This window comes from Carlito syrichta, unplaced genomic scaffold (assembly GCF_000164805.1).
Source record: "Carlito syrichta isolate Samal-C Ts95f unplaced genomic scaffold, Tarsius_syrichta-2.0.1 Scaffold303233, whole genome shotgun sequence".
Lineage (NCBI taxonomy): Eukaryota > Metazoa > Chordata > Mammalia > Primates > Tarsiidae > Carlito > Carlito syrichta.
Genome location: NW_007247329.1, coordinates 198,831 through 215,006, shown reverse-complemented (window position 1 = coordinate 215,006; position 16,176 = coordinate 198,831). Strand labels below are relative to the sequence as shown.

General features: G+C 40.4%; 1 protein-coding gene across 1 annotated transcript; it reads right to left on the bottom strand.

The window, feature by feature from the left end:
• Window positions 1-3,323: 3,323 nt before the first annotated feature.
• Window positions 3,324-15,109, bottom strand: LOC103260526 (interleukin-1 receptor-like 1). The gene is made up of 7 exons (XM_008058157.1): window positions 15,046-15,109; window positions 14,020-14,230; window positions 12,016-12,190; window positions 11,770-11,932; window positions 10,328-10,399; window positions 3,580-3,721; window positions 3,324-3,486 (listed from the first exon to the last, which is right to left on the bottom strand). Exons 1-7 carry the CDS (start codon window positions 15,107-15,109, stop codon window positions 3,324-3,326), a joined length of 990 nt encoding a protein of 329 aa, XP_008056348.1.
• Window positions 15,110-16,176: the final 1,067 nt, after the last annotated feature.

Genomic DNA, 16,176 nt, shown 5'->3' with positions numbered 1-16,176 from the left:
CTGTCTCCAGGTTAAGTGATACAGCTCTGTAAGTAAGTCATTTCGATAAGATTCCTTTTCAGTTCAGTTGGTCTACACATCCTCTCTAGATGCACAATGAGAATGGACACTTCTCATGGGAATGTTGTGATGTGAGTGTGCTGGTGGCTGGCCTGTTTCAACTGGAGGAAAAAAGTTGAACCAAGACCTTAAAGGAGGTTGAAGTTCAGGATTTCCCTAAATGCGACCTTATAAATGTATAGATAATTCCTGTATGTGATAACTAAACACTGAAGACTTTCCCTAAGTGTTTATAAACAGGAAAATGCTGCCTGTGTTCAAAGCCTGGCTCTATACCTATAGTATTTACCAAGTTATTCAACTTTCTTTGCCTCCATTTCCTTGTAAAAATCAGATGAGAGTAACAATCTCTCCCTTGTGGAGTACTGAGAAAGTTAAATGTAAGTTAATTGGACAGGCATTGGTACACAGGAAACAGTGAATAAAAGTATACTACTTATGTTACGAGCATCAATTATTTATTTGAAAATATTTAATATGGGAACATAGACTTTTAAAGTTTTTGTTTTCTTGAAACCAAGAAATGCCGTGATTTCAGCAATAAGGGAATTCATTGTGATGATTCAACAGCAACAGCAACAATTTTTGTTTGATTTATATAGTTGTTGAAACAGAGTATAACTGGGTTGATATGAAGAAAAAGAGATGAAACACAAATAAACTGGGAGCCACAAAAATCATGAAATACTTTAGCAGAAAAACCATTGTAACACAGAGATAAGCAGAGAACATTCATCAGTAATGGCCGAAGAAAAGCATGGCAAAAAGGATGCAAAGGCATTGTGGATGGGGAGGTGGGATAGACAGCTCCAAGGTCCACTGTACCCACCATCACCCCAAGCATGGCCCTCGCAGAACACCTTGACATGGTCCACAGCTATCCTGGGGTGACACACTTATCACTGGAAGATACTTGACGGCCTCCAGTACAGGACAGCACTTAAAATCATCAACATTATGGACACAAAGAGTGAGATAATAGACACCGGAGACATTGAAGAGAGAGAAATGGGGACGGGAGAGGGGGTTCAGATGCTACTTATTGGTACAATGCTACAATGTTCACGATTTGAGGATTGAGGACACCTGAAGCCCAATACCCACCAGCAAGCAATATGCAACAAACATGCACTCGAGCCCCCAAACCTAAAATAAAAGAATAATTGTTGACAAGAGTCATGATTCTGGTTGTTTTATAGAAACTTACAAATCAGGGTTAAAGTCAAAATTGAAACAAGAAGAAGCCCACACACCCCCTCAGGCAGAGACTGACCATGATCATGTTATCTTAAAGGTCTGGTTCCCCACAGACCCAATCTTTCTTATCCTGTTGTGCTTCTGTGTCTGTGTGTGTATCCAAATGAATCTGGGCCATCCATTTCACAAGCACATTAAATAATTTCTGTGTAGTTGTAGAACCACCAAGGAATGACACGAGTAAAAATATTTTTCCCAGCCCTCCTTTCATTGGAGGCAAATGCTTCATGTAACAAACGGGATGTGGAATGCAAGGAACAAGCCAGAAACTGACAAGTACTCCTAAATCTGTTTTCTGGGACAACATTGTATTCAGAACCTCCAAAGGGGCAGGAGGAAGAATCCTCTTCCCTTGCCCCTGGAGGGGTATTTCACCACAGACTTTGTTTCCCATTTTCTGGGGATGGTGATAATAAAAAGCACAGTGACTTGCAGACAGCTTTATGACTGCTCTGAAACCTCTGTAGACAGCATATCCTCTTGTGGCCTGCACTTAGCTCTGGTTATCTGTGCGTGATGTTGCTGATTATTTACAAAGAGAATGAAAAATTTTAAAAGATTTTATGTGCCATCCTGTATTTATCCATTAAAGATTAGTCAGTTTCATATTGTCATTTTAGTGTGTCAAATTATAATGAGGTCATTAAAAGCATACTAGATTCAGGTAAACCTATGGGCAAGCTATCAACAATTCGGCTTTCTTATGGATGGAAACCTATACCTATACCTACAGAAGTAGAGATGCACAAAAAATATTTTTTATGACATTGTTGTGCATTCCTGTATTAACTCAACAGGGATTTATTGAGTCCTTGCTAGGTGCTAGGCACCGTACTATGAATTGAGTGTGCAAAGATGGTTAAGAAGTCACCTCTGTCCTCCTGGAGCTTACAGTCATGCTCAAAGCCTGTCGGACAGGTTTTTGTAAGGTAATGTGGTGAGTGGAAGAACAGGGACAGTATGCTAGAGGTGTACATGGAGGCTGTACATGCCCCAAACAGGTTGTCAAGGAAGGCTTCCCAGAAAAGGTGGTACCTGAATTGCATGGTTTATAACAGAGGCAATATTGGATACTGGAATGGGCTGGGCGACTCTATGTCCCACCAGTTCCATCTAAATTTGTGTGTGTGTGTATGTGTGTGTGTGTGCATGCGTGTGCATGTGTGTGGGTGTGTGAGTCTTAATCTGTTGCACAGGCTGGAGTGCAGTGGCATGATCACGGTCACTGTAGCCTCGACTTGCTGAGCTCAAGTGATCCTGCCTCAGCCTTCTGGGTAGCTGGAACTACAGGTGCACGCCACCATGCCTGGCTATTTTAAAAAATTTATTGTACAGACAAGATTTTGCCAAGTTGCCCAGGATGATCTCAAACTCATGGGCTCAGGGAAACCTTGGTCTTCTGTCTCCCAAAGTGCTGGGACGGCAGGTATGAACCACTATGCCCAGCCTCCACCTAAATTTAATACTTCATAAAGCTTAGCAATGATAATGCATGCTTTATTATAAGGCAGTATCTATTATTTTCTTACTGAAATGGTAGTTGCTAAATACTTCCCCTTGTGTTTCCTTTGCTGTCCTCACTAACAAAATACGTGTTCATTATGACCAAAAAAAAAAAGGATAAAAGGGAACGTGTTTATAATGTGTAATAATAGATCACAAACGGATATGTACACAGTTTGCTGCTGCTGTGTTTTCTTCCACATACAGTGAGACAGAGGGAGCTCATGAAATCAGAAAACAGGCTAGACCAAAGAAGGGGTTGAATGTGCAAGAGAAACAGAGGAGGAGGGAGAGGAAGTACAATGGGAGAGAAGACTCTTAGTAAACAGAAACATCCTAAGAAGCTCAGATTGCAAACAGTATCCTCAAGAGGAAAGTGCGTTTTACAAACAGGGCATTTCCAGTGTCTTGCTGGGTCTCCCGGAACCAAGTTCCAGCACACGGTTCTCTAAGGAAATGATTTCAGTGGACAGTTGCTACAGCAAACTCAGATGACCAAAGTCTCAGAAACACTCCTTACTTGGCTTTTTCCTGCTTAGTCTTATAGTGTGCTTTACGACACTATACGAATTCAGGGCCACGCAGTCGTACTTCAGCGATAAGTCCTCTTCCTTCACATGAGCGATTCTTAAAACCTTATTTCGACACGTCAGCTCGTTGCTGGAACTGAGAAGACAACGGGTTACTTTTGATGCTGACTTTGCTGGTGCAAATTCGATGGAAGAGATGGGGGATGGTTTTGCCTTAATATAAAAATACCTTTGATTTTTCCCTTCCTCCTCTTGAATTCTTGCTTCACCAAAGTCTCTCACTTTGCTTCCATTGAGATACCACAGGATGACCTCCAAGAACTGCTCGCCTTTCCCAAAGCAAGCAGAACACGTTATGCTGGCCGTTTTTCCTAGAGGGAAGCCAAGAAATTCCCCAATGAGATTCACATTTCAATTCATGCCATATGAAAAATATTCACTGAATGCTTTTTCTATGCACTGCAAGGGTTTCCCTTGTTTGTCTCCAGCACCTTCCTTTGTCTGTGCCCCTCCCCGCCCCATTCTACTTCTGTGACAGAGAGGGTTAAAAACAGTTAAAATTATTTTTTAAAAAATCAGCATGCAAGTTTTAAAACCTGCTAGACATGGGGCTTGAGAAAACCAAATAGCGAAAGGTTGCTTTTTAAAAAATATAAGATAGTAATTTTTTTTTTTTTTAAGTTGGAGTCTCACTCGGTCGCCCAGACTGGAGTGCAGTGGCCGCTCCCGGCCACCGCAGCCTCAACCTGCCGGGCTCCGGAGATCCTTCTGCCTCAGCCTTCCGCATAGCTGGAACTACAGGTATGCGCTACCACGCCCGGCTGATTTTTTTAATTTATTGTAGAAAGGAGGTCTCGCTGCCCAGGTGGGTCTTGAACCCGCGGGCTCAGGCAATCCACTCACCTCAGCCTCCCAAAGGCGCGGGATTACAGGCTGAGCCACTGATCCCAGCTTAAGATAGTAATTTATTTATAACCTTACCCTTACATCCTCTCTTTGTGAAGCTGTCGGTTTATAACAGTTTGTCATTTTGAAAATCTGGTTTTGTTAAATATTATCTTGTAAATTAAAAAAAAAATGTATAGCCATATAAACTGACCCCCTCCCTTACCTAAACGAACAGATAAAACCCCTCTCCTCTTTCTCTGGGTTGCTCAGCCTTGGGACATTAGCCTGCTGAGTTGCACCCGTGCTAATAAACCGCTACTTCCTAAAATAGCCTTGGTGTCACGGTGTCTCTGTCTTCCTGCAACATTTCTTGGTGCATTGGCCAGGTAAGGGAGGGTTCGGAGACAGTGTGTTCCACCTCCTTTGTCATTGGGGTGTGATCCCCGGGGCAACGGGCGAGGCAATCCCACCTGGTGCGCAATGGACATTTTGATACATAGGAGGGAGCCTCCTCCCAGGGCACTGAGGCCCAGATCCTGAAAGCACAACAGGAACCCAGAGAGGTAAGGAACTGGCGTGAGGACGACCACCTGACAGAAAGAATAGGATGACCACCCGACCGAAGGGGTAGGAGCAAGTGCCTTTGCATAGACCTGCCGGTAGATGGCAGAAGGGGAACTTGATCACCTTCTGGAGTCTGCTAGTAATCTCCAGCCTGAAGAATAGGGCTGAAAGACAATGGAAGGAAATACCATCTAGAGATGAACCCGTTGACTCCTAGGATGAGGATGAAAGGTTGAAGAATGTGCTGTGTGGTTTCATGCGCATGAGACAGACAGTGGAAGGGTTCCGCATAGGGTGGGTCTGGGTTGAGAGTTTGTACCAACCTGCCAATTGTTAAGAGGTGTCTAAAATATCTCTGCAAGGAGTTAGGCTGGAGGAGAATGAAATAGATGTTTCCCATACTCCTCGTTCCCTTATTTGTGTGTGTCTGCTGTCTTTGAATTTGCTAAAAAAGCTGGCTGGTTTATTATGCTTTGTTTAATGGGACATGTCATATTTAAAAACTTAAGTAGTGCGTGTTTCTTTATGTCATTTTTATGTTTTTCTAAGTGTTGCCATCTCCCTTTATTTGTGTAGTATTTATGTAGGCAGCAAAAGCTCCCAGGAGAGCAGAGAACTCCACCCTTATGAACCCAGACTCCGGTCTGGGTCGAAGATGAGAGGCACTCTTCCCTTTGGTCTGTGCAAACAGACTCCCTTAGGTGACTGAGGGACTTGCAAAGGTGTCAGGCATCAACTCCCATGACACGTTAGGGCTCATAGGGACCTCTCTGTTCTAGTCATAAAGGCTCTGTGGGTTCCGGAAGGCCCCAGGCTTGATCTGATGCTCAGTGGACCTGAATCCACACCTGATCCTAGAAACGGTGATCGGAGGGTTGGAAAATGTCCTAGAAGCAGATCACCTGGAAGCTAAAAGTGTCTCTCAGTGTGCCTGAGGGCTGCCCCATCTGGGGGCGCACGTAAGGACTGGTCAGTCACCCAGTGCCCCGGGGTCCCTTGAGTGCTCCCAGCACCCAGAGGAAAAAACCAAGACATGTAAGAAGCAGGGAGATGACTGGTGGAGTCATAGCCGACAGGTGCTCCCTCTGCAAGCAGCACATTTTGACCCAGAACACTTAAGTGCTGTCCAGAGTTAGGAATTGTTTGCCAGTTCTACCTCATGTCTACACTATCCTCTAATGTAAACCTACTCTGGCTGTTTTCCTACATCTTGTTTCTCCCAACCCATGGACACTTAAAATTCCTGTCTGTTGTTGTCAGGGATGTGCGAAAGTTGCCTGCCGTGTATGTAAAATGCTACCAGTTAGTTATCTTAAATTCTTTCCTGGGACCATACCCTCTCTCTTCCCCTGAGTTCGCATCATGGATTCTGAAGGAGTTTATTCTAATCCACCTATAAAGAAACATAAAAATCTTTCTTATATGCTATTTAGCCTTTTGTTAACTCAGCGCAAGTTGATGCTAACCTTGAAAAACACAATTTTGCAATCCTCTAATCTTTCTCTGGTAACTAAGGGACTGAATAGACTGTCGTCTTCACATGGTAGAAGCCAGGTTAGTTAAAAGTTTCTGTTTCTAAAGGTTTAGGGCTTGCCTAAGATTGTAATCAACCGCTTGTCCCTGTAAAACTGTTGGAAAGTCTCTTAGAGGCGTGTAATGTATGCTAAGTCCCTGCTTTAAAATGTAGTGCTAGATAACATACTGCTTGTGTTTTTTTGGCTATGCCCTACTAGCACATCTCTTACAAGACTGGCAACGATTTAAATGCTGAATACTTTGCAGCATAATAAGGCATGGGAACTGGCCATTCTCACCTGATTAAGTCACCTTGCTAAGCTTGGTACTTCTGCAGGACAGGCAAAATACTAGGCACAGTAAATTACCAATGTTCAAAGGCAAATTCTGGGTTTTCAAGAAACGTAAATAAAAGAATGTGTAATAGTCTGCCCTCTCAGACACCCCAATATAAGACATATTTTAAATAATTAAAACAAATTAAAATTTTGTGGTGAAGAAAAAATTAGTGCATTATTAAAATCAAATTTAGACTCACTACAGGTTAGCAGATAATGAGGTTTAAGAAAAACCAAGACTTTGCTTTAATACTGTCTGACAATTAAATTCACTTTGTAGACATTAAAAAAGGTCAAAATTCCGTATGTAGAAACATTTAAAAAATTTATTTCACTACTTTGCAAACAAAATTATATGCTATGGGATATTAAATACCCAACTCCAGAGACTTAACTCAGGACTATAAATACCAAACTCCCAATTACAGAAAACTTCTGAAGTTCTTAGCAACTAAGACATTAAAAAAAAGAGAGAGAGAGAGAATGACTCCAGAATGAGCACCAGCGAGACAAAAAGTAAACAAACCCACTGGCAGTTGCCACTAATGGCAAAGAAAACTCCATCAGATGAAAGTCTAAAACAGTTCAATCTTTCAATTTGTGGTTTAGCATAATAATCACTGGAAATCTGGAGACACAAGCAAACTAAACATAGGTATTTGGTATTACATTGCTCAGGATCTGAGTCAGTCTCTAAAATGGAAAAATTTAAATTGCTTTAAAATTATTTATGGTAACCCTTTTTTCTACACCTCTGAAGGAAATGGGACCACAGACATAGGTGCTCATAAAAAAAAAAAAAAAATGTTGTCCATTTAAAACAAATTTTAATCCATAGCTCATAAGCTTACTTCCCTTAAAAACATCCCAGACCTATGGAGAACCCAGACATCCCTTCCACCCAGGGGAGCAAGTGCTGCTAAAAGATTTTTTTTAAAAAAGAACCCAACCAACAGCTGCAAAAAAAAAAAAAAAAAAAAAAAAATGAATTCTATGACATCATTCATCTACTGCATTAAAAGCCTGCAAACATCAAGGCTTAGATACACCATTCCTAAATTTTAAAAAAAATGCCTAAACAGAGAGACCCTGTTCTCAGACCAGAGCAATAGTCTCAGTAGACGGTAGAGCTGATACAGGACTTAAAGCTGCTAATCAAATACTAAATGTATATTTAAAGTGAGCCTATTCCTATGCAAGTACATTCTATTACCCAAATTTTTAAATTTGTGGGCAACTTCTAGTCTCAAACGCCTCTGGGCTTCCCTAATGGGTCTCACCCCTCCAGTGGACTAACTGAAAGCATTTAAATCGGTACATTCAAGAGTTCAAAATGGAAAATCAAACAGCTAATAGTAATGACCTAATAAAAATTAGTTTACAGCAAAGGCCCATTAAAAAAAAAAAACAGACGGTATATTCAATACCCGTCCCAACTACCCGGTGTCAAATCCAAGAGTTTTTGAGGGACTGTGGGGCTCTGTAAAATTTAAATACCTAACTTCTTCATTATGACAAAACCCCTCTGTAAAACCACAAAGGGGGATAAACAAAAGTCTCTGCTATAAAAAAGAGTTCAACAACAGGCCAAAAAACTCATTTAGGCTGACTCCAGCTTCTGCCAATAGTCCTTCTAAGGGTAAGGTCTAACCTCACAAAACAAACAGGTTTCTCCCCTTTTAAAATCTTTTATGAGCAGCCACCCCCTCTTGTTAAGAGCATACAAAGACTTTAAAAAGTTAAAAAATCTTACTCTAAAACAACAAATACAGGCCTTAAATGCCATCCATTATCAAGTCAAAAAATGGTTACCAATTAGTTTAACTACCGATGCCCATTCTTTTGGACCAGGTAATATGGTATAGGTTAAAAAAAAACCAAAATGTACAGCCTCTAAAAGCCCTCCGGAGGGGCCCATTTACTGTCCTTTTATCTACCCCAACTACAGTCAAAGTAGCCCAAATAGTTACAACAAAGTTAAGCCTGCCTCTCAAGAGGCATGCAAATCCGTCAGCTGCTCTTAAGCTGACCCCACCCTACCCTCAGAAAGTCACCAGGCCAACAGAAAACCCAGAACAGGTTCCCCAAGCCCTGCTCTAGCCACTCTGGGTCTGGCTAGTCTACACACAGCTAAAGTTTGAGAATCCATTGGCCTTCCTTCAGTCACACACCGGACGCTGGCTGATCTACACAAGGCAAAAGCTTAAGAACACAATAAACCTTACTAATAAGCCATTGTTTCACTCTGTCAACCTTTATATTTGCCAATTGCTATACGTTTGTCATTGTATTTACTATAAAACTGACCTTATTTGCTATAAAATTAACCCCTACAAATTAGACATGTTGAAAAAAGGTCTCACTAGCATTTCTGTTCTTTCTTATATAAAAAAAACTTGCCCATGTCCCAGTATAAAAATAACAGCACAACAATTGGCAATTGGTTTAAAACATGTTCTCGAGTCTAAAAAAATTTAAGTACATTATTAGATCTGTAATCCTGTTATAAAATCCTGTCTTATCCTCCATTACATAGCCCCAGTAATTATAAACTAATTTGGTTTAAGTTTGTAAAAACAGTTGTTAAACAAAAAACTGTGGCCCACATAATGCTAATACACCAAATTAAATATGGTTCTCTTGACCCATAATAGGTTGAGCATCAAAGGGGGGAATGTGGCAGAGAGGGGCTAAAAACAGTTAAAATTAGTCCTTAAAAAAAAATCAGCATGCAAGCTCCAAAACCTGCTAGACATGGGACTTGAGAAAACCAAATAGCCAAAGGTTGCTTTCCTAAAAATACAAGATAGCAATCCATTTACAACCTTACTCTCACATCCTTTCTTTCTGAAGTTATCGGTTTACAACTCCTGCTTGTCATGTATACCCCAGAAACAATTTGTTCTTTGAAAATCTGGTTTTGCTAAATACCACCTTGCAAATTGCAAAAAAAAAAAAAAAAAAAATGTATAGCCATACAACCTGACCCCCTCCCTTACCTAAACTAACAGATAAAATGCCTCTCCTCTTTCTATGGGTTGCTCAGCCTTGGGGCATTAGCTTGCTGAGTCGTGCCAGCTTTAATAAACCGCTACTTCCACGGTCTCTCTGTTTTCCCACAACACTTCCTTTACCTCCATTTTGCTCATTTTGGTTTGAAGCTCAGCTCCCTCCACCCTCTCACCTGTAAGGAAAACTAACAAGGCAGCTGAAAAGGTAGGACTGCCCTTGACTAGAAACCGGAGTTTCTTTTGAATGGCTCTCTTCCGCACTTTTCTCCTCCTACTGTATTCTCTTCAACTCTCCATAAGCTACCTTAGGAGGTCGATCGATGTATTTAACTGGACCCAGCTACCAACGTCCAGAAAGATCGCATTCCAGCTGCCCATCCCAACCTCCTGGAGAGAAGTGAGCATGAAATGAGAGATGTCAATGAAAACACCAGGAGGTACACCACATGAGACAAATGTCACCGAGGCATATTGCTGTGCAAGTGTTTCCTAATCTTAGCACATGCCCAGAGCAGCAGACTCACAGGTGTCCCCTCACCTTGTCCTCAAGGTTCCCTTCGCTAACTGCCTGACCTTTGCTAGAGAAACTCAGACCAGATGCCAAATGAAAGGATTTTCCAGGTGATCTTTGTTTGTTTATAGCATTGTTAAGTTTTCTTACCAATTTCCACTTCCTTTGTTTCGTTGTGTGGAGGGGCTGTAATTACTATGGGCAAAGAAAAACCTTGTTCATCTTAAAGACAAAAAAAAGAGAGAATATAAATATTAGGAGAGCCTTGGATCCTCATCAACATCAAGCTTGTGTTTTTCTGTTTCTATCCTAACTCATAGCAATGTTTCTCAAATTCTTCTGACAATTATCTACGGCAACAAATACACACACACATGTGAAACAAAAACATTTAAGTAAAACTTTTCCTTACTACCTGTGATGCTCTTTGATATTTTCTGGTCTCCTCTATATTGTTAAAACAAATGCTAGTCCACCCAGTTGAATTAATTACACAACTCAGTAATGGTTAGAAAACAACAGTTCTACAAAATAAGAGTAAAATTACAGGGAAGAAGATATCAAAAGACCCTTGAAAAATGCATGAGTCCACAGTTCTGCTCACAATTCTTCACCAGTGTGACTCATCCTTAGCAAGAGCCTTCTCTTGGTCTCAGGGAATTCCAATTCCTGTGGCTACTGAGGCCAACAGATAGGGGGGATGTGGAGGGGAGGGCTTCTGGAGCCTGCTGCAATCCTCCACCCCTTGAGGCTTATTTATTTCAGGGCCATGTGACTGAGGACCACCGCAGGGGTCGACGTCAAGCAGTGAGAGGCACTAATAGGAATGCGATCTGGTGATGCTTATTTTGCTAATATTGTTTTGCCCTAAAACAAATGAAAACAAACAAACAAACAAAAAACTGCCATTCATAAAGGTTAGAGTTCATCTATGGATCATGCTGTACTGAGGAGACACCACAGCTTGTTGTAGATTTGATAAACTATGAATGTGAAGTCTTTACCCTAAACAGGCTTTTATAAAATTTAAAATGAATTTCAAAAAAAAAAAAAAAAATTCCATATGATGTGACCACTTGAGTTCACTGAAGATATCAAAAGCATTATAAACCAAATTGACAACCACTCAACAATAGTGTACACATCATTATAATGTATTATAAGGCGTCTCATTAAACTTCTAATCTAGTAGGTTATTTTAAAGATTAAATTTTTGGGGTGTGTAATTTACAGGATCTCTGACACCCAATAGGGAAAAGGAAAGCCATTCATGCTCTCTAAATTGTGGTATTGCTATTCAAAAAAAGTCAACTATGATATCATTCTATTCATTTTATCTTTGGAAAACTAAGTCACAAAAGAGGAAGAGAAGTGGCTTTGGACTAGTAGTGTCATTTCCCTTTCAAGTTTTCCTTCTTAAATTTTGATAGTGCCTTCAGAAAACTCTCTGCATCACAGCGGAGACTATCTACAATCGGATGGAGTAGGTGGAAGTATCAGGGAGGAAGACGAAATGCAAGAAACAACCAGAATGGCACAGATTTTTCCACTTTGTTTCCACATTTTCTTTTCTGTTAAAGTCAGTAACTTACCCACAACTTTGAGTGACCTGGTTGCTGTCACCGTGTAGTTGACTCCATTTTCGTTGTGTGTAAATTTACATGTGTAATCACCGGCATCGTCACTCTTTACGTTGTCAATGACCAAATATGACTTGTGTGCCCTGTACCTTGATCCTTGAAGAGCTTGACAATTCTGAAATAAAAATTCCCATTCTCCTTTCTGTAATTCTTCATTTGCCTCTATTTTCATCTAATTTCCCCCAAACTTTCTTTTACCTTAAACCACTCAATAGGTGCCGTCCAATTGTAGTTGTTAATTGTAGGACAATTTATTCTGGAATTTTTTTCTGTTCCAGATACTGTTGAATACATCAAGTAATCTGGAATGTTGCAATCTGATGGTTCTTTATATATGGTTACATTCACATATCCAGTCTTATGGGAGGTGGGACTATGAAAATAAATCAGACAATTAAAAGGAGTGACTTAGCATTGTGAAATAATTTAATCCAGGTCTAGCCTTTACTTAATATTGCTTTCCTTTTGAAAACAACTGACATACATATCCGTATATTCGTTTGTATGTGTATACATGGTGGCTATTTTCTAATCGAGAAATAATCATTAAAATCTAGAGTTTCAAATACCTTTTTGTTACCCTTAGATAAAACATAACCCCTATGGCAACCCTAAGAATGACTCCCCTTGTCCTTTCTCCAGACACTGTATCTGCTGTAACACCAAGATCCCAATGTAATATCAATAATAAGTGTTTGTTGAGAGTATACTATGTACCAGTCATGGTGGTGAGCACTTTTCAGGCACTACTTTCTTTTACATTCACAATAATGCTTTGACAAGATTGATGTTATTATAGCATGTGTGTTCTATCGATGGAAAGACTGGGTAGCAGAAGTAACTCGACAACATCAAACCACTAACTTCTACGGAAAAAATTGACACTTGTCTAGCCTCAGAACCTAGGCATCTAACGAACACATCCTGCCTTTTGACGTAGTTCATCTGACATTCTGTAAATGCAAAATACATGCACAAAATCAAAAATATTTTACAATTTATAAACAGAGTAGGTGATTTGCTTTTTTAAATTGTTGTTATTGTGGTACATTTAAGACTACTGAACATGAATGGCTGACATCTCGGAATCATTTTACCAAACTTTCCTTTCAGTCAGTCTCCAAACTGCTTTCCCACATCTTGCATGGGAAGAGACCGGAATAAGGACCTGCTGACTGGCTCAGCTGCCTGCCACTCTCACCCCGTAGCCCCATGTGCCCCTTAGTGCAAAGCTTTAAGGACAGGAGCCTGATCAGTCAGTGACGAGGATTCCAGGGAGGAAACAGGGAACTAGACTTGCGGCATGAGAAAAACAGAGTGAAAAAGGAAAGAGAAGAGATCTGTTAAGCTGAGAGACACAAATTGGAAGGGGCGGAAAGAAGAACATTTTCTGCATAGAAATCAGAAACATAAAGCTGCACAAGTCCTTGGGAAATTGCAGATAGAGTCCTTATTCAGCGAATTGTCACATTTCTCCTTGCTATATTTCACTGTGATCCCACAGCAACAAAAGATTTTCCTCAGCTACCCTAGGGTGTAGGTTGTAAAGTGCGTAAACTAACTTCACCGTAAAAGAAAATTATTGCATTAGTTATCCAAATTATTTGGGATGAGAAGCCGTGTTTTCAGCACCTATCTCTCTTTTTATCAGCAAATAGTAATTTAAAGCCACTTGCCAGGGCAATTGTTCCCGGGTGACAGCCTGTGGCCTATTAAAATTCATCCTCGCAGAAGATCCTTGCTGCTTTCAGAATAGGTCATTTGTAGGCAGACAATATCGCGTGACCTTCTGTAGCTTAACTTCAAGGTCTAAGGCACTGATGACTGCCCTTTGCCACGCACCAGGAGCTCCGGTGACGCCAAACATCTAAGTTACTGTTTCTTGTGCTGATTTGTTCTTAATTTCAGCCAAAAGTAAGCAATTGCTCTTGGTTCTCTTGGTCACTAGGAAAGCTGTTTTTTTCTCTAATTTGGCTATAAATTAATCCCTGCACTTGGAAATCCAAATACAGTAGTTAGCTCATAGTCAACTAACCCCAGCCTGCCAGTATTTCTAGAAGTACTCCCTTATTCATACTGCTTTATAAATTCAGTGGATCCAGGAAGAACTAGAGAAGGAATGAAAGTGAGGGCTGATCAGATTGTCAACCATTCAAGAAAGGAGAGCAGATTCAAAGATTATGGCGGTTTTCTGGATAATACCTTCTGATAATGCAGGTATAAATAGCAGAATCATCAACTTTGGCTGGCAGAAACTTCAGACGTTCACCTGAGGCCAACACGCGGTTTCTTTCCTGGGTGGGAATACTTTTGTTTGTTTTTGAGTTATACCAATCCACAGGATAACGAGATCGTTCTTGTCTGGGACAATTCACAACTAAAGCCTCATTTTCCAGTCCCTGGAACGTTTTAACTGCAATTAAAAAATGTAAGTGTGATCGCGAAATGATCATTAAAAGATTCAAAACTTAAAAGATTGTGATTCCTATAGTCTTAATATTTTCTTCTAGGATTAAATTTAGAAGTGGATAGTATACAGTGATTTTTTGAGACAGAATGAATAAATGATTAAGACCTTTTATGAACCATTAATGAATAAATTTGGAACTAAATCTCCTTCTGCGCTCCAATGGTAAAAGCAGCCCTATCTATGTAAATAAGGCATATCTTGGCTGGCACGGTGGCTCAGTCTGTAACCTCAGCACTTTGGGAGGACGAGGCGAGAGGATTGCCTGAGCCTGGGGGTTCGAAACCAGCCTGGGCAACTTGGTGAGACCTTGTCTCTACAATAAGTCAAAAAATAAGGTGGGTGAGGTAGTGTGCTCCTGTAGTTCCAGCTATTTGGAAGGCTGAGGCAGAAGGACTGCCTGAGCCCAGCAGGTCGAGGCTGCGGTGGTTGTGAGTGTGCCACTGAACTCCAGCCTGGGTGGTAGGGTAAGACTCCAACTCAAAAAAAAAGCTATATCTCAATCAACAAATACCTACAGCACCACTTACGTGAAGGCACCTTGTTAAATACTGACACATTTGAATAAGTAAAACTGAATTATGATATATTTGTTGTGAGGAATGTCTTCCAGTTAATGTGGGATGAAAAATAATCATAGAGCAAAAGATGAATTTTCCAGTTCACAATTCAACTGGAAGCAAACCATCTGAAACAAAGCAAATCTTCTTGCACTGCTTGATTTGTAAAAATTTAAATTTTAGTTGAAAAACAATACTTACTATATTTCGCTGCTATGGAATAATGCATAAGAACTGTCAGAAATGCCAGGGTCCATAGCCCCATTATCTGTTTATCAACTCAGGGCAAGTGTTGGTAGCTGGTGTTGAAATCGCTCCAGATGAACCAGGAACATGTGATGGTGAAGGTGACTGATACTGATTTGTAAGACAGAGTTGGGAAGAGTTGTTAGTGTACTCACTAAAAAATAAGTCATACAAAACCACTAGCAAAATATTTATCAGCAATGATTTTCACTTCCTCAGCAACACCCAAAATCATTAGACAGTCAGCATGCATTTATTAAGTACAAATATATAAAACAGCAGCTTTCAAACATGAACGTTGCATTTATTCCTACTGAAACTTTGGGTCCTATAGCCCTCACAATGATCATGCTATTTTGTAGTTACGTTTTCCCAGTTTCACAAGAATGTCCTGAAAGAAGCTAAATTATGAGGAGGAGAAGGAAACGTGTCTCTATTTTTGAAAAAAAAAAAAAACCAACACCCTACAATGTAGTAGACTAAAGAAAATACAATATGATCTAAACCCACAGGCATTCTCACAGCTGGCGACAGCAAGCACACATCTGTCACTGACAATCAGACACACAGAGATGGTCATCCCAAGCAACTAAGGAGGAAGGGAAAGAGACCTAAAGCGTGAACCAAGTAACTGTCCTAGACTCGACCCCAAAGCCTCAAACATTTGTTCCTGCCCCAGCTTATCCCCGAGAGCCACCAAAGTCTTTCTGAGAACAGGTGAAGAAGCTACTTTTTTTTCCTTCCAGCCAAAGAACAATTTACTGTATTTTTTCTTTACTTAAAAAATCAGGGGAGAGATAAGACCAATGCAGCAATTCACGAACATAAGTATAGACACAATCATGTTTAATATAGTTCCAGAAAGTATACTTCCTCTATACATGAACTGGGAATATTTTTCTTATTACAAACTTTAGACAAGAAATTGATGCTTACCCAAGCTGGAAGACAGAAGGGGAAGAACCTGGATTCAACCATGGAGTTAAGCACAGTTTCCAGCCTTTGCAGCTCCCTACTTGTGGACTACCATATTCACCCTCTTTTATTTTAAAGGGGAGACAGAGACATCCTATAATTAACCAGTCC

Excerpts from the sequence above, each read along its gene's own strand:
- LOC103260526 (XM_008058157.1), bottom strand. The coding sequence starts at position 15,109 with ATGGGGCTATGGACCCTGGCATTTCTGACAGTTCTTATGCATTATTCC. Across the intron at positions 3,722-10,327 it reads AACAAAGGAAGTGGAAATTG|GAAAAACGGCCAGCATAACG; the intron begins GTAAGAAAACTT and ends GCTTCCCTCTAG. Across the intron at positions 3,487-3,579 it reads GAGGAAGGGAAAAATCAAAG|TTCCAGCAACGAGCTGACGT; the intron begins GTATTTTTATAT and ends TTGTCTTCTCAG.